This window comes from Salvelinus alpinus, chromosome 9 (genome assembly GCF_045679555.1).
Source record: "Salvelinus alpinus chromosome 9, SLU_Salpinus.1, whole genome shotgun sequence".
NCBI lineage: Eukaryota > Metazoa > Chordata > Actinopteri > Salmoniformes > Salmonidae > Salvelinus > Salvelinus alpinus.
In genome coordinates this window covers 84,840,007-84,861,244 of record NC_092094.1, presented here as the reverse complement: position 1 = coordinate 84,861,244, position 21,238 = coordinate 84,840,007, and the positions used below count along the sequence as shown (strand labels likewise).

The window sequence follows — 21,238 nt, the reverse complement described above, 5'->3', positions numbered from 1 at the left end:
TCGGTCTGAGAATTTTGCTGCTCCAAATGAAGTCTCCAGAATTATGTTGATGTTTTGTGAAAAACGTTTGTGTGGTATTTTCTGAACGTCATAATTTAAAGCGTACAAAAGGAATACTTTAACTTTTTAAAAGGAGTCAGGACAGACGAACGATAAAGGGTTCAATTAAAACAGATAGCTTCTTATTAAAATGCAACCTGTACTGAACGTAATGAAATATTGACACATGCAGGAATAACTGCACCACAGGATGTGTGTATAACACACATTTCTAAGATCCAGATGAACTGAAACCATGATTAATAGTGGCATCACATTTGGCAGCTACACATTCATCAATATCATAATGTTGTTGAGGCAGTATATTTTGAACGCTGACGTTATAGAAGAAAAGCTATGCAAGTACTTCACACCGTTTAAGCTCCTACAGTTACTTTGCATTATTGCCAAAAACGTAACATAGATCGTCATGATCTGTGAGAACCCTTGGGAGTTGCTAGCCTAATATACACATAATTACTAGAAACTTGCCTAGAGCAAGGGTACTGTCAATCAACAATGAAGCCAAACTATTTATCCATAGTGAGTGAGTGAATGAATCTTGAGATAACAAGCAACTAATGGCACAGTAGTTTTGACATTTTGCTTCACAAAAGACATGAGAAATGTTTTCCTCCAGACCAGTTAGCGTCCCATGGTTGGCATGGAAACTGAAGGAGTTTGCACAGTGGCGTCTTCTGCCTTCCATTGTGAAGAACAGTTTTGATCTGTGTGTAAACCTGGATGCCCAGTAGAAAGTAGGGAAAACAACTATAATATGCTGCTCTGTAACTATATATGTGGCATCATGACCGTATTACATCACTGAGAACATTAAACAAAGCTGAAAATCTGGACTGAATACAGTTGGCTTTGATCAGTTATCACTAGTTAAGAGGACCGAGTGGTTTACATCACTAGTCAGCCACAGAAACTCCAACCTTCATGTGGAAATTGTCCAGCGCAACTTCCTGTTTGTCAACCTTACCTTATGTCAACTGATACTCGTTTGCCGTAGAAGTTGGTGTCTCCTCTGAAAGAACCTTGTGAGCCAGTGAAGGAGAACATGGGCAGAGGAACAGGGATAGGAACATTTATCCCAATCTGAAAAACACAAACTTCCATTACTGCACTGGAAATGCAAGCTGTTGACTCAAAACAGGATCAGAGCAACTGGATGAGTAACTCTGGGAGAGGAAGGTGTACTAAATGCATGAAATTAGTTACATCAAACCAAAAACCATTGCTGTTGTTTTTGAGGCCACTGGAAACTCATGGTTGGTTGAGAATGTTTGAAAAAGCAGGAGAAATTTTGGACACCGGAGTCAAGCCTTTTGGCTGAGGGAGCGAAAAAAGATGAGGCTTTTGTTACAGCGAGGTTTGTAGGAGATTACAGCACATGGCCTGCCCTACACGGTGTTCTCCGTCATGTGAAGAGAAAACACTGGGTATAGCTGAGGCCCGCAAACAAATAGGGTAAATTCGGGCCATATTTATGCTTTAAATATTTAACAGGTCCTAAGGAATCCCTTTTGAGTTTAATTTAAGATTCTCTCCTATAATCCTACCAGGAAAATGTCTTTCTATGCCCCCCTGTTTTGATTAAAAAGGCACATACTTTATTTGCTATAGCTATTTATAGTCCACATGGGGCCAGGTGGTGAGGGGCAGAGGAGTTGATTTTAGAGCAGAAGCAAACAAGGCTATACTTTTCATGGAAAATAATTATTGTTGAGTGTATGTTTTAGAACAGAGGTGCGATGTCCTCCTTGTTTAAGGTATAGACATGGCAGAGGGATATGAATGGCTCCATTCTCCCAGGACATAGGGGGACACACAGGGGTCCACAGCCACTCACCTGGCCTACGTCCACCTCATGAGTGTATTTGCGTGCTGTGGCTACGTTTGTGGTAAAGATAGCTGTGCTGTTGCCATAGGGGTTATTGTTGACCGGGCTGATGGCATCATCTAAACATTCGGCCTCCAGGACCACCAGAACAGGCCCAGAGATCTCCTCAGTATAGGACTTCATCTGGGGCGAAGAGAAAATTAAATGAAAGTTTCAGGATTTGCACAGAAATTAACATAATTTTTGGCATGACAGCTTGTCATCTGCAAGCACACACAAACTTACTGTGACATTGCCGATGATGGTTGGTCCAAAAACGTTGCCGTTCTCATTGCCCTGGACTTTGACGTTCCTGCCGTTGAGCAGCAGCTGGGCTCCCTCATCCATCCCACTCTGGATCAGGCTGTTGACCCTCTCCTTGGCCTGAGAGATCAGGGGCCCCACGTCCACTCACACCTTGTCCCCTGAGAGGGTTCCCCGAAAAATAACCTGCAGTGAGAACTCTCCCTCACAGCCACACACATTCACACAAATACCCCTTCAGCCACACACAAACACTCAAAAGCCCAGCCAGGGCGAGGGGCACCCAGCGGCACTCCCTCTGAAATGGCTGTTTAAATGCAGCCACACAAATTAGAGAGTATATCATTGCAAATAAGGGGCATCATTCATTCTTCTCCCCAACAACTTCCTTTCACAAAGACTTGATGCTCTGAGCTACTCTTAAGCATTGGGCGCAAACGCCACCGCAAATTTGCAGCATGAGTGACTCAACAAGCCCTCTCTTCCAGCTCAGCCCCATCTGAAGTTATGGTACAGCAAAGAGGCGAGATGTGGTTAGGGCTGCGTGGGAGGATTTAAGAGGACTAAGCAGAGGGCCCATTAGGGCTGGATAGGGTGGGAGGTGTGAGCAGGGTGAGGTACCTGCGTTAACGCGCAGAGCCTTGGCACATTCCACCAGTTCAGGCAGCCAGCTGAGGCCCTCGCCCACCAGGATGGCTGTGGAGAGGGCCATGCAGCGCTGTTCTGGTTCCCCGAACACCGCACCCACCAGCTGGTTCAGAGTGTTCTCCTTATTGGCATCAGGCATCACCACACCATGGTTCTTTGCTCCCTACAGCAGAGCATAAGGGGGAAATGTTTAGCCTCCTGCCACTTGACTTGAATACCAAGGAGAGTGATCCAATTCAAGTAAAAGCCCATCACATCATGTCTTCAATGTGGTTGAACGCAGATTCAAACAGAGATGGTCTCAAAAGTTCATCCTCTTAAAGAACTTTAGTGAGCAAACAATAGAAAGTACAATATTGTAAGTGCTTTACATTACATCAGTGCATTTCATTTGTAGATAATGTGAATGTGTTAAAAAATATTAGACTAATTTCCACAACGTGTGTAAATGGCTGTCTGGCACAATACCTGTTCTAGCTGTACAGCTAATCAGCCAAATTGGAGAAGAGAAGCAGAGAGGACATCCTTCAACAACCGTTTCTAAGACAACACCGCCACCCTCTGTTTATTTCTAGAAACACCATATGCATGTCAGACTCGCCATGTTGGACTGTACACTCTTGCCGTTTTTGGATCCCCTCTCATAGATGTACTCTCCAGCTTGGTTGGAGCCCACAAAGCTGATGGATGGATGATCACATAAGGTATACAGCTGGGAAAGACAGGGACTTATTTTAGATTGAGCACTGACAGGCCAGCCAAAATCAATTCATAATCTCTGCACTTTGTAATACAACAACGACGTCAATGCATGAGAATCAAAGCAGAGAGACAAATTGAATAATTCACATCACATTAGTAATGCCTCCAGATATATCTCAGAGAACAGCAGGTGATGGGGCATGTAGCTATTGTCTTACCGTCCTGCAGCCATGGATGATGTTCAGGGTCCCGTATAGCATCCCAGCGTCCTGCAGCACCTTGGCCAAGAGCATGATGCAGGCTGGCTTCAAGCAGGTAGGTGTTGCCACACGCCATGCCAATGGGGAACATCCACAGAGGGATCATGGCGGGGAAGTTGAAGGGGGCGATGCCGGCACACAGCCTGATGGGCAGGCAGCATCTTTGGTGATGGAGGGTCTTCCCCAGCATCAGGGAGTTGATGCTGCATGTGTGCTTTACCAAATCAAAACAAATTGTATTGATCACATACACATATTTAACAGATGTTATTGCGGGTGTAGCGGAATGCTACCACCTCTGGAGACGGAAGTGGATGTTCGTCAGAGAGAGAGAAGAGCTGGGTCAGTCCCAGAATGTGTGTCACTACCCCTCACATGGAGACGGTCACAAGCGATAGACCAAAGATCTCTTTACATTATTTCAATGTCTAGGTCACTAGTGGAAAGATGAACCATTTCCTTGGCTGCACCACAAGTATCCAAAGAAGCTTATAGACCATATCCCCAAATATTTCCCTTCGGAAAGGCTGGTGCACATGAGACTTATGCAATCCTCTGAACACATCCCCCTCTGCATCTGCCAGGGTCTCGCCCTTCTCCAGAGTAATGCTCCTGGCAAGCTCTTTCTGTAACAAGACACACACACCATGAGCCAACACACACACCAAATCAGCTTCCTAATTTAAAATGAGTAACTTGCATTAAAGTCAACCCGAGCAACAGTATGGGTAAACCAATTGTATAGAGGCATGCTAAATATGTAGGGTATAAATGTTTCAAACGATAGGGCAGGGCATTCAGGGGTAGTCTTTCAACCGCATAATATGACAAAAACAATGTGCCAAGTTCATGTTGCTAAACGTGCAATGAAGCGTGGATGATGAGATTTTACCTTTGCTTCTGTTTATTTATATACATTTAACTAGGCAAGTCAGTTAAGAACAAATTCTTATTTACACTGACGACCTACACTGACCAAACCCGGGCGACGCTGGGCCAATTTGGCGCCGCCCTATGGGACTCCCAATCACGGCCGGATGTGATACAGCCTGGATTCGAACCAGGTACTATGGTGACGCCTCTTGCACTGAGATGCAGTGCCTTAAACCGCTGCGCCACTCAGGATTGGATTGTACTTCAGAACAGGTTCTTATCCCTGAGGTGTTTCAGACTTACAATGTTGTCCTTAATAAGCTGCTGATAGTGCAGAAAGATCTGTTGGTGCGCCAAAATGGAGGTTTCAGACCAGGAGCAGTAGGAGTGTGAGCAGGAGTCCACAGCAGCCAGCATCTCATCCTGTGTAGCCTTGGGGACACAAGCTATCACCTCATTGGAGGCCTGTGACAGTCAGAGGGAAGAATAATTTAGTGGGTGAACTGCAATCTGATTATAAAACAAAAATATTTGACTGTTATGAGCTGTGTGCTGAGCTTGAGCAGATAACTTCAACACATTATGATTGGACAACTGACAAACCACCATTTGGGGCCATTTCATCAAAAAGATGACCATCTACAGAAATGTCTGAGAGGAATGCTCTCAAGAGTCATTCTAAACCTCTATGATAATCAAACTGAAAGCAAAAGGCCAAACGAGCAGTGTCAGCTAACTGACCTTTGAACATTCATGCAAAAGCATGCTTGAGAATTATAACTGGAGATAAATGTCAAGAAAACAGCACAACAATATGTACACTCAAAAGTCAAGCTTTTCTTTTACATAATAGTAAATGGGCCTTAACCTTCTTATTGCTGAAAGTCAAATCCCACTTAACTGTTTTTTTACATTTATTTTACCTTTGTTTAACCAGGTAGGCAAGTTGAGAACAAGTTCTCATTTACAACTGCGACCTGGCCAAGATAAAGCAAAGCAGTTCGACACATACAACAACACAGTGTTACACATGGAGTAAAACAAACATACAGTCAAAAATACAGTACAATAACAAGTCTATATACAATGTGAGCAAATGAGGTGAGATAAGGGAGGTAAAGGCAATAAAAAGGCCACTGTGCGAAGTAAATACAATATAGCAATTAAAAACACTGGAATTGTAGATTTGCAGTAGGTGAATGTGCAAAGTAGAAATACTGGGGTGCAAGGGAGCAAAATAAATAAATACAGTAGGGGATGAGGTAATTGTTTGGGCTATTTATAGATGGGCTATGTACAGGTGCAGTGATCTGTGAGCTGCTCTGACAGCTGGTGCTTGAGATAAGTGTTTCCAGTTTCAGAGATTTTTGTAGTTCGTGCCAGTCATTGGCAGCAGAGAGCTGTAAGGAGAGGCAGCCAAAGGAGGAATTGGCCCTGGGGGTGACCAGTGAAATACACCTGCTGGAGTGCGTGCTACGGGTGGGTGCTGCTATGGTTAACCGGCTAAGCAGACATTGTAGCTGCACCTTACTGCAAAGTGCAGCGGCAGACCCATCCAAGGTCTTGTTTGTGCATTGTGACGTACGTTGCACTGAATGAAAAAAATAGACTACTAATACAAACGTTCCATCAATAAACAACTTTGTGGTAGGCTGTGGGTAGAAATGTAAAACATGTTACATTTAAATCGGTTTGTCATATACAGTCGTGGCCAAAAGTTTTGAGAATGACACAAATATTAATTTCCACTAAGTCTGCTGCTTTAGTGTCTTTAGATATTTTTGTCAGATGTTACTATGGAATACTGAAGTATAATTACAAGCATTTCATAAGTGTCAAAGGCTTTTATTGACAATTACATGAAGTTGATGCAAAGAGTCAATATTTGCAGTGTTGACCATTCTTTTTCAAGACCTCTGCAATCCGCCCTGGCATGCTGTCAATTAACTTCTGGGCCACATCCTGACTGATGGCAGCCCATTCTTGCATAATCAATGCTTGGAGTTCGTCAGAATTTTTTTTTTTTTTTTTTGTCCACCCGCCTCTTGAGGATTGACCACAAGTTCTCAATGGGATTAAGGTCTAGGGAGGTTCCTGGCCATGGACCCAAAATATCGATGTTTTGTTCCCCGAGCAACTTAGTTATCACTTTTGCCTTATGGTAAGGTGCTCGATCATACTGGAAAAGGCATTGTTCGTCACCAAACTGTTCCTGGATGGTTGGGAGAAGTTGCTCTCGGAGGATGTGTTGGTACCATTCTTTATTCATGGCTGTGTTCTTAGGCAAAATTGTGAGTGAGCCCACTCCCTTGGCTGAGAAGCAACCCAACACATGAATGGTCTCAGGATGCTTTACTGTTGGCATGACACAGGACTGATGGTAGCGCTCACCTTGTCTTCTCTGGACAAGCTTTTTTCCGGATGCCCCAAACAATCGGAAAGGGGATTCATCAGAGAAAATGACTTTACCCCAGTACTCAGCAGTCCAATCCCTGTACCTTTTGCAGAATATCAGTCTATCCCTGATGTTTTTCCTGGAGAGAAGTGGCTTCTTTGCTGCCCTTCTTGACACCAGGCCATCCTCCATAAGTCTTCGCCTCACTGTGCGTGCAGATGCACTCACACCTGCCTGCTGCTATTCCTGAGCAAGCTCTGTACTGGTGGTGCCCCGATCCCGCAGCTGAATCAACTTTAGGAGACAGTCCTGGCGCTTGCTGGACTTTCTTGGGCGCCCTGAAGCCTTCTTCACAACAATTGAACCGCTCTCCTTGAAGTTCTTGATGATCCGATAAATGGTTGATTTAGGTGCAATCTTACTGGCAGCAATATCCTTGCCTGTGAAGCCCTTTTTGTGCAAAGCAATGATGACGGCACGTGTTTCCTTGCAGGTAACCATGGTTGACAGAGGAAGAACAATGATTCCAAGCACCACCCTCCTTTTGAAGCTTCCAGTCTGTTATTCGAACTCAATCAGCATGACAGTGATCTCCAGCCTTGTCCTCGTCAACACTCACACCTGTGTTAACGAGAAATCACTGACATGATGTCAGCTGGTCCTTTTGTGGCAGGGCTGAAATGCAGTGGAAATGTTTTTGGGGGGATTCAGTTCATTTGCATGGCAAAGTGGGACTTTGCAATTAATTGCAATTCATCTGATCACTCTTCATAACATTCTGGAGTATATGCAAATTGCCATCATACAAACTGAGGCAGCAGACTTTGTGAAAATTAATATTTGTGTCATTCTGTATGACTGTACAACCACTATAATGAAGAGTTTATTCTAAAAGTATTATTTATGTTATTAACTCACCACTGAGGAGGAGTAACATGCGCCCAACCTCCTGGTAGAAAGCAAGAGGTTAGCAATTGATACAAATAATAATAACGCATGAGTTCATGCATTTATTGTGAATAGTATCATTTCAACTCTCAGCTATATAGCATTAGAAGCAAAGTAGATGCACTAGGCCTACTACCTCATAGGGGGGGTGGTTCTGATACCCAAGCTGACAAGGTGAAAAATCTGTCTATGTGCCCTTGAACAAGGCACTTGCTCCAGGTGCACCGTACTGTTATGGCCAGACCCTGTAAAACACAGGTGTCAAACTCATATCATGGAGGGCCAAATGTATGAGGGTCTTCGCTCCTCCCTTGTACTTGATTTATGAATTATGGTCACTAATTAGTAAGGAACTCCCCAAACCTGGTCTTCTAGGGCTTAATTGAAAGGAAAAAAATAAAAACCTGCAGACACTAGGCCCTCCAAGGAATGAGTTTGACACCTCTACTGTAAAACAACATTTCACTGCACTGTCCGGTGTATGTGACAAAAGCAAATATAATTTTTACTTCCAGGCCTCTTGTTAGGACGGGATTAATGTACAACTACGGCAATCCGGAATGTCATAGAAGTGCAACTGGGACATAAAGGTGAATGTTGGGGTCAATTTCACAGCGATTTTTAGATGGATTACTAAAAGCTAAAAATGTATGAATTAGACAATTTAGCTGTACAGCACACATGGGAGTCATACCTCATCCCGTCAGTAGAGGATGCCTGGTTGTTCCTTAAAAGTGCTTTCCTCACCATCTTAAATAAGCACGCCCCATTCAAAAAAACGTAGAACTAAGAACAGATATAGCCCTTGGTTCACTCCAGACCTGACTGCCCTTGACCAGCACAAAAACATCCTGTAGCGTACTGCATTAGCATCAAATAGCTCCCGCGATATGCAACTTTTCAGGAAAGTTAGGAAAGGCAAGCTTTTTCAAACAGAAATTTGCATCCTGTAGCACTAATTCCAAACCGTTTTGGGACACTAAAGTCCATGGAGAATAAGAGCACCTCCTCCCAGCTGCCCACTGCACTGAGACTAGGAAACACTCACCACCGATAAATCCACTATAATCGAGAATTTCAATAAGCATTTTTCTATGGCCGGCCATGCTTTGGCTACCCCTACCAACAGCTCTGCACCCCCCGCCCCGCTTCTCCACCCAAATCCAGATAGCTGATGTTCTGAAAGAGCTACAAAATCTGGACCCCTACAAATCTGCTGGGCTAGACAATCTGGACCCTCTTTCTAAAATGATCCACAGAAATTGTTGCAACCCCTATTACTAGCCTGTTCAACCTCTCGTATCGTCTGAGATCCCTAAAGATTGGAAAGCTGCCGCAGTCATCCCCCTCTTCAAAGGGGGAGACACTCTAGACCCAAACTGTTATAGACCTATATCCATCCTGCCCTGCCTTTCTAAAGTCTTCGAAAGCCAAGTTAACAAACAGATCACGGACCATTTCGAATCCCACCGTACCTTCTCCACTATGCAATCTGGTTTCCGAGCTGGTCATGGGTGCACCTCAGCCATGCTCAAGGTCCTAAACGATACCATAACAGTCCTCGATAAAAGACAGTACTGTGCAGCCGTCTTCATCGACCTGGCCAAGGTTTTCGACTCTGGCAATCACCGCATTCTTATCGGCAGACTCAATAGCCTTGGTTTCTAAAATGACTGCATCGCCTGGTTCACCAACTACTTCTCAGACAGAGTTGAGTGTGTCAAATCGAGGGCCTGTTGTCCGGACCTCTGGCAGTCTCTATGGGGGTGCCACAGGGTTCAATTCTCGGGCCGACTCTTTTCTCTGTATATATATCAATGATGTCGCTCTTGCTGCTGGTGATTCTCTGATTGACCTCTACGCAGACGACACCATTCTGTATACATCTGGCCCTTCTCTGGACACTGTGTTAACAAACCTCTAAATGAGCTTGAATGCCATACAACACTCCTTCCGTGGCCTTCAACTGCTCTTAAATGCTAGTAAAACTAAATGCATGCTCTTCAACCGATTGCTGCCCGTACCCGCCCGCCCGACTAGCATCACTACTTTGTACGGTTCTGACTTAGAATATGTGGACAACTACAAATACCTAGGTGTCTGGTTAGACTGTAAACTCTCCTTCCAAACTCACATTTGGAGATGCTTATCCAAAATGAAATCTAGAATCGGCTTCCTATTTCGCAACAGAGCCTCCTTCACTCATGCTGCCAAACATACCCTCGTAAAACTGACTATCCTACCGATCCTTGACTTCGGCGATGTAATTTACAAAATAGCCTCCAACACTCTACTCAGCAAATTGGATGTAGTCTATCACAGTGCCATCCATTTTGTCACCAAAGCCCCATATACTACCCACCACTGCGACCTGAATGCTCTCGTTGGCTGGCCCACGCTACATATTCGTCGACCAAACCCACTGGCTCTATGTCATCTATAAATCTTTGCTAGGTAAAGCCTCACCTTATCTCAGCTCACTCATCACCATAGCAACACCCACCTGTAGCACACGCTCCAGCAGGTATATTTCACTGGTCATCCCCAAAGCCAACACCTACTTTGGCTGCCAATGACTGGAACGAATTGCAAAAAAAATAAAATCACTGAAGCTGGAGACATATCTCCCTCACTAACTTTAAGCATCAGTTGTCAGAGCAACTTACTGATCACTGCACCTGTACACAGCCCATCTGTTATTAGCCCACCCAACTACCTCATCCCCATATTTTTTTTGCTCTTTTGCACCCCAGTATCTATACTTGCACATCATCATTTGCACATCTATCACTCCAGTGTTAATGCTACATTTTAATTATTTCGCCACTATGGCCTATTTATTGCTTACCTCCCTAATCTTACTACATTTGCACACACTGTACATTTTTCTATTGTGTTATTGACTGTACGCTTGTTTATTCCATTTGTAACTCTGTGTTGTTGTTTGTGTTGCACTGCTTTGCTTTATCTTGACCAGGTCGCAGTTGTAAATGAGAACTTGTTCTCAACTGGCCGACCTGGTTAAATAAAATGTGAAATAAAAATAAAATATAGCTGCAAACCTTGACAGGCAGCGGATATGATAAGCACTTTAAAAAAAATGAATAGTAGGAGGTTGGTTTGGTACCCATTTCTAAGGAGGAATGCTTCCTAAAAGTGACCTACGGAATAGTCGATAACAAGACAAGCACCAAGCCACGACATCTATAATTTTGTAAACAAAGTGAAACCTATCAAAAGCATTTAGTCGTCATTAACTCGTGGGTAAAGCATTATAACATGATTTCTTACACCTTTCTTTCAACAGTGATCTCGATACAGTCCATGCCATGATGAAAATGTGTTTATTGCTCGATCTATCCCCGAACTATGTCTCCGGCCAGCAGTGTCAGCAGAAACACCCTTCAAATTTTCTCCATCACCTACATCGACAGAGGGAGGAATCTGGAAATAGCTGATCACTTATTGGCGTAGAACACCTCCCACAAAAATATGAACCTTATTGGCTGAAATTACAATTGTATTAGCCAATCTCTATGTAAAATTATAGACGAACCAACTTTTTAGAAAACATTTATAAAGCGCAGATCCGTCTTTTTGACAACCCGACTGGGTTATTTATGGTCCACCACAGACAATAGCTGAATATGGTCCAAAGATAATGATAGAGGTCTCTAGTGGCCAAAAGGCTATATTAGAATGTGCAGCGCCACTCAGGGCTTCCACCATTTTAAATGTAGTCAACTGGGTGGAACTTCTACTTTTGTTGGCTGATCCCTCCTGGTGACCCTGTTGGAGTCTTGTCCAACCAGGTCATTGGGAGGATTCAGCCTATCATGAAGAATAAAATGTATTACTTTAAAATCGAAATAGCATCAATGGCGCTACACATGATGTCGCAGACGCTATAGTTGCACAGCTACAAAAACGAGTCCTCTACCTATCTCTATGATGTGGTCGCCTATGCTATATAGGAAAAGTACCTACAAATGTACAATTAGTTGGCGCTAATTTTATGAAACACGGGGGAATTTATATAATCTGCATAATATAGTTAACGTTTCCATCTTGCAGTATTGCGCAAAACCGCATAATAAGCTGTCATCGAAGTATTCTGTGACATGTAATGCCACATCCGCTGTTAAATGCACAACAAAGTAATAGTTTGTCTACTGTCTCTAGCCTACCTACCCCTTATAACCTGCAATGCGTCTCTCACTCTTGTCTCACAACGTTTCAGTACTAGACACTGAAACGTGGAATTAATTGAAGATGCTGGGAAAGTGCTTAGTCATAGACAAAAACCAGGGAGGAGGGTATTTGGGAGCACATTCTTCTATTGGCTGCAAGGAACACAGTTGTTTTCGTTATCATTCTGGAGTAACAGAATTTGCAGTAGTTAAACGCCTGATCTGTCTGAATACTATGGCAAATCAAACCAAGGTGAATCAATGAGGAATGTTAAGTAAGATATGAGAAAATGACGTATCACGTGCACTGATGTACTTTTCTTTCCTTTAGCCCATTATTCATGGGTATTTTAGGAGTTCGTGCTCTTGGAGGGTTGGAATCGGTAAGTACCCTTTGACTATGTATAGTCCACATCTCTGCGTACTTTACAGCATAAGAAAAGTGGCAATTCCTTTTGACACGGTAAATAAATAACCTACGTTGCTTCTTCCAGCTTTTGCTCTGAAAGGTATTGAATTTGACCAAGTCCCAGTCAATCTTATCAAAGATGGGGGTCAGCAGGTAACTTCCTCACGCTTTTGTTTTTAGGTAGAGGTATTGAACATCAATGTTGTAAAATATATGTTCTCATACTGTACACATCAGTTTACAGAACAATACAAGGGGTTAAACCCTATGCAACAAGTTTCTGCTGTTCAAATTGATGGCATCACGCTGTCACAGTCGGTGAGTCCAATGATGTTATTGGTTTGTCAGTGTTTCAACAGTGATGTACTTCTGATAAAATTTAAAATACAACTTAAATCTAACTCCAAATTTCCCAAATGTAACATTGACAAGACTAATCCACTTACCCTCAGCTGGCAGTGATCCAATACATTGAGGAGACCAGAACAGGACACAGGCTTTTCCCTGCAGACCCAAAGAAACGTGCCCAGGTGCGCATGATCTCTGACCTTATCGCCTCTGGGATCCAGCCTGTGCAGGTAAGTGAATTACAGCACAAAGAAAGTGGATAAACAAGAGACAAGTACAGTGGGGCAAAAAAGTATTTAGTCAGCCACCAATTGTGCAAGTTCTCCCACTTAAAAAGATGAGAGGCCTGTAATTTTCATCATAGGTACACTTCAACTATGACAGACAAAATGAGGAAAAAAATCCAGAAAATCACATTGTAGGATTTTTAATTTATTTATTTGCAAATTATGGTGGAAAATAAGTATTTGGTCACCTACAAACAAGCAAGATTTCTGGCTCTCACAGACCTGTAACTTCTTCTTTAAGAGGCTCCTCTGTCCTCCACTCGTTACCTGTATTAATGGCACCTGTTTGAACTTGTTATCAGTATAAAAGACACCTGTCCACAACCTCAAACAGTCACACTCCAAACTCCACTATGGCCAACACCAAAGAGCTGTCAAAGGACACCAGAAACAAAATTGTAGACCTGCACCAGGCTGGGAAGACTGAATCTGCAATAGGTAAGCAGCTTGGTTTGAAGAAATCAACTGTGGGAGCAATTATTAGGAAATGGAAGACATTTCTCATACATTTCTCATAATCTCCCTCGATCTGGGGCTCCACGCAAGATCTCACCCCGTGGGGTCAAAATGATCACAAGAACGGTGAGCAAAAATCCCAGAACCACACGGGGGGACCTAGTGAATGACCTGCAGAGAGCTGGGACCAACGTTACAAAGCCTACCATCAGTAACACACTACGCCGCCAGGGACTCAAATCCTGCAGTGCCAGACGTGTCCCCCTGCTTAAGCCAGTACATGTCCAGGCCCGTCTGAAGTTTGCTAGAGAGCATTTGGATGATCCAGAAGAAGATTGGGAGAATGTCATATGGTCAGATGAAACCAAAATATAACTTTTTGGTAAAAACTCAACTCGTCATGTTTGGAGGACAAAGAATGCTGAGTTGCATCCAAAGAACACTTTGCATTTCAAGGTCCTGGAGTGGCCTAGCCAGTCTCCAGATCTCAACCCCATAGAAAATCTTTGGAGGGAGTTGAAAGTCCGTGTTGCCCAGCAACAGCCCCAAAACATCACTGCTCTAGAGGAGATCTGCATGGAGGAATGGGCCAAAATACCAACAACAGTGTGTGAAAACCTTGTGAAGACTTATAGAAAACGTTTGACCTCTGTCATTGCCAACAAAGGGTATATAACAAAGTATTGAGATAAACTTTTGTTATTGACCAAATACTTATTTTCCACCATAATTTGCAAATCAATTCATTAAAAATCCTACAATGTGATTTTCTGGATTTTTTCTCCTCATTTTGTCTGTCATAGTTGAAGTGTACCTATGATGAAAATTACAAGCCTCTCGTGTTTTTAAGTGGGAGAACTTGCACAATTGGTGGCTGACTAAATACTTTTTTGCCCCACTGTATAACCAATTGAAGGCACACAGTCCACTGCAGATCTGACCAAGTTTGCAAAACAAACTTTGTTTACTGTATGGACATCATGTGTTTGAATTGCCATTGCAACAATGATGACTGTAGAGCTACTCAGTCACGTCTGATAATTTGTATTTCAGAATTTGTACGTGCTACAGAAGATAGGAGCCGAGAAGGTGCAGTGGGCGCATCATTTCATCCAAAGAGGTTTTGAAGGTGGGTAAAAATAGCCTTACATACAATACCAGTATCGCTCTAGACAACCATTCCAGTCCTGATTTAATGTCCCTGTGTCTTTCAGCCCTGGAGCCCATTCTGAAAGAGACAGCTGGCAAGTACTGTGTAGAGGACGAGGTGAGGGGACACTCATCACACAGTAGACCTCTCTTCAAGTTTAGGAATTCTTGAACTAACCATGTTTACCTTTTAGATTTCCATGGCAGACATCTGTCTCGTCCCTCAAGTCTATAATGCTGAACGGTAAGGCAACCAGTCATTCAGAATTGTTACAGAAGAACACCACAGTATGAGACCGATTCATCACTGAACATACAACCCACATGACTTGTACATTTGCCCAACAGGTTCAAAGTGGATGTTGATCAGTTCCCAACTATCAAAAGGCTAAACGAAACCTTACTGAAGGTAGATGCTTTCAAAGAGAGTCATCTGTCCTGCCAACTAGACACACCTGCTGAAATATGTACATGAGAACCCCTCTGATGTCTAAGGGAGCCAGTAGTGCCACCATCATTGACTGCTTCTATAAAATGCCTTTGTCTTATTTAATGCGATTGAAACCAAAGACAATCTATTACTTGTATGATGAAGTTTCATTATTTTAATATTCATATTTACCCTCTAAGAAACAGTACATTCACCCATCTACACAAAATATGCCAATGCTGACCAAAGTGGATTTGTTAAGGGAAGCAATACAAAATGTAAACACATGAACAAATAGTGATGTATTAAATAATTTAAAAAAACATTTACTGTACAAATTCCCAAGTACCATACTAGCGCTCTGTTGATCCTTCATGTTACTGTAGAAGTTTATGGAATGTGAAACTGGCTGTCTGCACTTTGTTAAATAATCGGTTTTGTAAAAAAGCTGAAGTTCAGCTAACTTAAATTCAAATAAAACAGAAAATTGATTTCAGCTCTACCATGTGATAACACACATTGATGAGAAAATATTTAAAAACAGAAGATTGCTTGTCAGATCTGATGTGTATACCATCTTCTCAATGGGAAAAATGCCACTTAAAACAAATGGGTCACGACCCATAATGTGAAACACCACAATGGGATAAAAAGGCATCACTTGCACCATAACTAACAATCAGCCCCCCCAGGGAAAAAAGCTGATCAGACAAGACTACAGCACAGAGCAAACAAAGGGGCCTTAAGCAGCCACAATAAAACTGTAACTGAAGACTTGATGAAATCTAAGCCTAACGTAACAGAGCCTTTACGCAGAACAGAAAATACCAAGGACTCAAAAGTCCCTGTACGATTTCCGCCCATGGCACATTCATATTATTTAGAATGTGTAAACCAGATACAGGGATAAAAGGTCAATTTATTTTCCTTATTTCCCAATAAGGTCGTAATCGTCTCCCCCTTAAGATCCAGTCTCTTATTCTACAGGGATCTCCACTGTGCACTTCATTGTGTTATTGTAGAAGGTCCCAGCGCAGTCAGAGCCCCCAAACACCAAGAGGGTGCAGTGGATATTGGCATACTCCCCCTGCTTCTGTTTATCAGCATCTGAGATGATAGAGCCTCCCAGATTGATCACACTGTGTCCGGCACGAGGCCTGGCGCAGAGCAGAGGGGAGACCACTGACTGCCACATACTGGTGTCTGAAAATAACCAAGGCAGGCATTTTTATTCAGAGCAAATGAAAGAGGCTGGATTACCATCAACTTTCTTGAAAAAAAATTATAGGCCTTGGTGAGTGTGTACTCACCCGTGTTGAAGATATGAACATCCTGCAGGGCTCCAACAGCACTGCAACCGCCACTGACCAGCATCCTGTTGTCTGATACTGGCAGTGCTGCATGATATCTGACCAAAGATGATAGGGCAACTTTAACTTAGTAAAAAGGAATTTCTACACCAATATACATCCTTGTTGTTTACAGATACTAAGCAATAAATATCAGATTAAACAAATGGCATAGAATTAAATGGTTGCAATATTGGTCTGTGTGGCAATATAGACATTTTTCATCACGCCAAATACTTGTTGATGTCCTAGATATCTGAAATACGAAAAATGTCAGATGGGCATTGTGTTTATATTTTACAAGGTTTGATTTGTATATGTTCTCACCCTCGAGGCAGTGGTGGCATGTTCTCATATTTCACAGCTGTGTACTCCATGAAGCCTTTTGCCAAAAATTAAGAAAATTAAATTTGAAGATCGTGGCAACTAGCTTTTTATATAGAGTACTCCACATTACCACTGTCAGTGCCTTACCAAGATCCAAAATGTGGAGGTCGTTTAGGTAGGTTGCAGTCTTCCTGCCACCAAAAATGAGCAACTGGTTGGACAAAAGCGTGGTTGTGTGCCTGTAATGTAAACACAAAATGTGTTTATTAAATAAGCACTGTCGTCCTGTAATGGTTAGATACAGTAAGTGAAATATTCTAATAGCCCAATGCCTTGTCTACAGAAATATAATCAAGGAACACTGACCCAAACCTAGGTAGAGGTCGGTCCCCCTCGACGATGGGTTGGTACCAGAGCTCAAACTCTGGGTTAAAAATGTACAGAGCATTACTGCAGACTTTGCCTCCAGGACAGCGGCTTGGGTGAACCCCCCCAAAAACAAAGAGTTCTTTCTTATAGATAGTTGCAGAGTGGTAGGCCAACATGGGGATATCACCTCTTGCCTAGAAGATGAATTTCCACAAGAGAGAAAATCAAACTTTTCATTTGAAGGTCCTTAAGGTCAATTAAACTATAAAGTTACAAGTGGCACTGGACAGGACACTCACTGTGACAAGCTTCCACTTCCAGGTTAGAGTGTTGAGGATATAGAGGTCGCTGTAGCGCTGGCCCTCCCTCAGGCCACCGTACACGTAGACGACCTTGGAATCAGGGTCATAGGTTGCAGAGTGGCCATGGGCACACGGTGGGACAGGTCCAGAGGTGGAGGAGTTCATTGGGAACCAAAAATCATTGTCTGAGAAGATAACGTTGACAATCAATTTGATCAATTAAATGTGTGCTGGGCATTTCAAGATGCCAGGTAACAAATATTTACATTTTGGCTCCAAATTGTTTTATACAAGTTATTAAAATGGGCAACTCATCTCACCTATCTCCAGTTTCCATAGGGAGTCCTCGCAGTGAGTCTGGTCAGAAGCTTCTCCTCCAATGACAATGGCCGTCTCAGGATCACTCAGACACATGGTGTGACTCCAGCGCTTTGATGGGCAAACTGAAAACAAAATATCCTTCATGTTTTTCATTCAGCAGAATAGCTGCTATTTGAAATAAACAAATCATTTCATGGCGAATTCTGTAACCTGCTCTGCAGTTGGTCTTCTTCATTCCAGTCTTCTCAACACTGTTCTCTCTAGATAGCTTTATTTTTTGGGGGCTAGATGCTCGACCAGTGTGCTCCTGAGGAATAATTTCAGGGCTCCATGCGATGCGACCCCTCTTCCCAATCACCGTCCGTCTGGGGGTCTTATCCTTTAAATACCATTAAGATGAAAAAGACCGGTTCAATTTCTCCCGCCACACCACTCTCTACTTGGAAAGGTTCTTACTCAAGCATGAGCCCTACCGTAAGCGAAATACAGGGTTTCTCAGACAAAATGGAATCATTGATTTCTGTCTTGTTAGCTTTGAGTTCGGCATAGCAAATGCTGTCTCCTAGATGTGATGAGTTGGGGGTTGTAATCTGCAAAGAGTGATACATTGGATTTCTGTCTCACTGAACTACAATTTTAATGACAGTGTAGACCAGAAAAATGCCTCAAAATCAAGAGTGTAGTGACAGGTCTACTAACTAGTGGATAACCCTGCAATTTACCCTCTGACTCCCAGAGTTGTTGAGCAGAGTATGGGAGAGATGGCTGTTGTGCGCGACTGGGCTGGAGTGTTTTCTTGGCACAGGTGGAGTATTGCTGATGAAACTGGCTTCATTCTTTTTGAGGAAAGAGTTGAATAACATTATTTAAGACACTGGTACATTATGTAGGCTGTTATTAATCATTCCAGAATCCTTTGCAAAGACGAATATAGTATCTGGTCAGTATTTAATTTATAATGTGAGATGTCACAATAAAGTGACACCTGTCACAATAACAATATTGAAAATGTACAGAATAAAAACGCTGGAAACCATACCTCTCCACAAACAGTGAGCAAAACCTTCCCATATACTCCTCTCCTCCCTTTCTCTGTTGCCTCTTGGACAAGGTCAGCATTCCAATCTCCCTCCCAAGTCAAGCATCTTTAAAACAAGCAATATAGACCTTGTATGCATTTTTGCAATTGTTATTAATTAGAATGCATGTAGGCCTAATGTACCTTGTCTGGTCTGACAATGTACCAATCCTCTGCGGTTTCACGTCCTGGCTAACCAGAACATCAACTGAAATGGTTGTCTCGCTTGATAAGAATCGCCATTCCCCAAGACTGAATACAACAAGTTGTTTGGGAAGTGGCAATGGAACATGGACTTGGTGGCACTGGCGATTGGATTTGCTGCAATAATTACGGACAAACATTTATGCTGTGAACTACAAGGATGAAGATTGGGCATGTCTGTAATGAATAACGATGGCTCAATTTGGGAGTTGCTGCGTGCCCACTTTCAAAATTTCAACAACGAAATACCTGATAACTACCTGATAAACTGACGTGGTGCATCGTTTAACGACCAGAGGACGAAAAAATTTAGCCGTCCCATGTTGATTTGCTCCGAAGTGAATCAGCAAAATTGCAGATTTGCGTTAACGAAGATTGTCCTAATATCACCAGGACAAATCGCTCGCCAGCGCCAGTGCAAGTGAAAGTGGCGTGTAATTTATAAACTGCGCACCTGTTATCGGCTCTATTGGGTTGCAGTGTGCACAGATCTAGGGTCAGTTTAGTCTCAACCCAGTCCAAATCTTCACCATTATGCGGGCCGACTTTACCCTGCTGTCATGTGACCATGTTCTATCCTCATCTGATTACTTTTTGGAACAGCTCAAAATAAAACTGTTGATGGATGTTTCATCAGCTGTGTTATACTTACATCAACTCCCTCATGATTGTTCTTAATGGAGAATCATGGGACAAACTCCCATAAGAGCATAGGCCTTAAACTGTATGTGTGAGATAGGTCAGCTCTAATGATCAAATCCTATAGCATTTATGTAATGTTCTCTATCTTCAGAACGAGTTAAACAATTCAGTTTATCCAACTGATTCTGTCATTTCAGCAGTTGCAGGATAACAAAACAAAATAAAATCAGATTATATTTGTCACCTGCGCCTAACAAAACAGGTGTAGTAGACCTTACAGTGAAATGCTTCCTGACAAGCCCTTTTAACCAACAATGCAAAAACATTTTTAAAGAAAGAAAATATTTGCCAAAAAAATACCCCCAAAAATTAGGTAGGAAAAAAGTAACACAATAAAATAACAATAACGCTATGTACAGGGGGTACAGGTTAGTGGATGTAATTGAGGTGAAATGTACATGTAGGTAGGGGCTTTTGTGAATTTTTCAGTACATATGTGGCAATTATTTATTTCAGATGGAGCCAGCAAAACCAGTGCACTAGTTTTGTGCTCTGGGTCATTAAACACCATTAGACCTGGTTACACCTCTTGGGTTTTTTCCAGAACAGGGGTGTGTCCCTTTCAGAGGAGTCAGCCGGAGGACATGTATTGGTTATTCCTGTAGCGTGCCAAGGTCTGTTGCTATGGTTCTACATGCATGAAACTATTTCTGTGAGACTCTACAGGTTGCATGTCCTAATATGAAGGCAATATATAAAATAAAATAAATATTTAACCTTTATTTAACCAGGTAGGCTAGTTGAGAACAAGTTCTCGTTTACAACTGTGACCTGGCCAAGATAAAGCACAGCAGTTCGACACATACAACAACACAGAGTTACACATGGAATAAACAAACATACAGTCAATAATACAGTAGAAAAAAAAGAAGAAAAAAAGTCTATGTACAGTGAGTACAAATGAGGTAAGATTAGGGCGGTAAGGCAGTAAATAGGCCATGGTGGCAAAGTAATTACAATATAGCAATTAGACACTGGAATGGTAGATGTGCAGAAGATTAATGTGCAAGTAGAGATACTGGGGTGCAAAGGAGCAAGATAAATAAACACAGTATGGGGATGAGGTAGTTGGATGGGCTGTTTACAGATGGGCTATGTACAGGTGCAGTGATCTGTGAGCTGCTCTGACAGCTGGTGCTAGTGATGGGTCTCCAGCTTCAGCGATTTTTGCAGTTCGTTTCTGTCATTGGCAGCAGAGAACTGGAAGGAAAGGCGGCCAAAGGACGAATTGGCTTTGGGGGTGACCAGTGAGATATACCTGCTGGAGCGTGTGCTACGAGTGGGTGCTGCTATGGTGACC

General features: G+C 42.6%; 2 protein-coding genes and 1 pseudogene across 3 annotated transcripts; 1 reads left to right on the top strand and 2 right to left on the bottom strand.

The window, feature by feature from the left end:
• Window positions 1-494: 494 nt before the first annotated feature.
• LOC139584083 (methylmalonate-semialdehyde/malonate-semialdehyde dehydrogenase [acylating], mitochondrial-like) lies at window positions 495-4,009 on the bottom strand (annotated as a pseudogene).
• Window positions 4,010-12,195: 8,186 nt separating this feature from the next.
• On the top strand, window positions 12,196-15,437 carry gstz1 (glutathione S-transferase zeta 1). The gene is made up of 9 exons (XM_071327573.1): window positions 12,196-12,460; window positions 12,539-12,590; window positions 12,702-12,769; window positions 12,854-12,934; window positions 13,069-13,194; window positions 14,761-14,836; window positions 14,922-14,974; window positions 15,051-15,100; window positions 15,205-15,437. The coding sequence occupies exons 1-9, from the start codon at window positions 12,290-12,292 to the stop codon at window positions 15,329-15,331; spliced, it is 804 nt and encodes a 267-aa protein (XP_071183674.1). The 5' UTR covers window positions 12,196-12,289; the 3' UTR covers window positions 15,332-15,437.
• A 9-nt stretch (window positions 15,438-15,446) lies between these two features.
• Window positions 15,447-19,669, bottom strand: LOC139530836 (rab9 effector protein with kelch motifs). Of its 2 annotated transcripts, XM_071327571.1 has the most exons (13): window positions 19,497-19,669; window positions 19,177-19,353; window positions 18,994-19,099; window positions 18,677-18,790; window positions 18,428-18,544; window positions 18,165-18,333; window positions 17,954-18,076; window positions 17,631-17,818; window positions 17,329-17,525; window positions 17,110-17,201; window positions 16,963-17,017; window positions 16,597-16,694; window positions 15,447-16,489 (listed from the first exon to the last, which is right to left on the bottom strand). In XM_071327571.1, exons 1-13 carry the CDS (start codon window positions 19,556-19,558, stop codon window positions 16,263-16,265), a joined length of 1,725 nt encoding a protein of 574 aa, XP_071183672.1. In that variant the 5' UTR covers window positions 19,559-19,669; the 3' UTR covers window positions 15,447-16,262. The 2 variants fall into 2 exon arrangements, with proteins under 2 accessions (XP_071183672.1, XP_071183673.1); XM_071327572.1 differs by lacking the exon at window positions 19,177-19,353.
• Window positions 19,670-21,238: the final 1,569 nt, after the last annotated feature.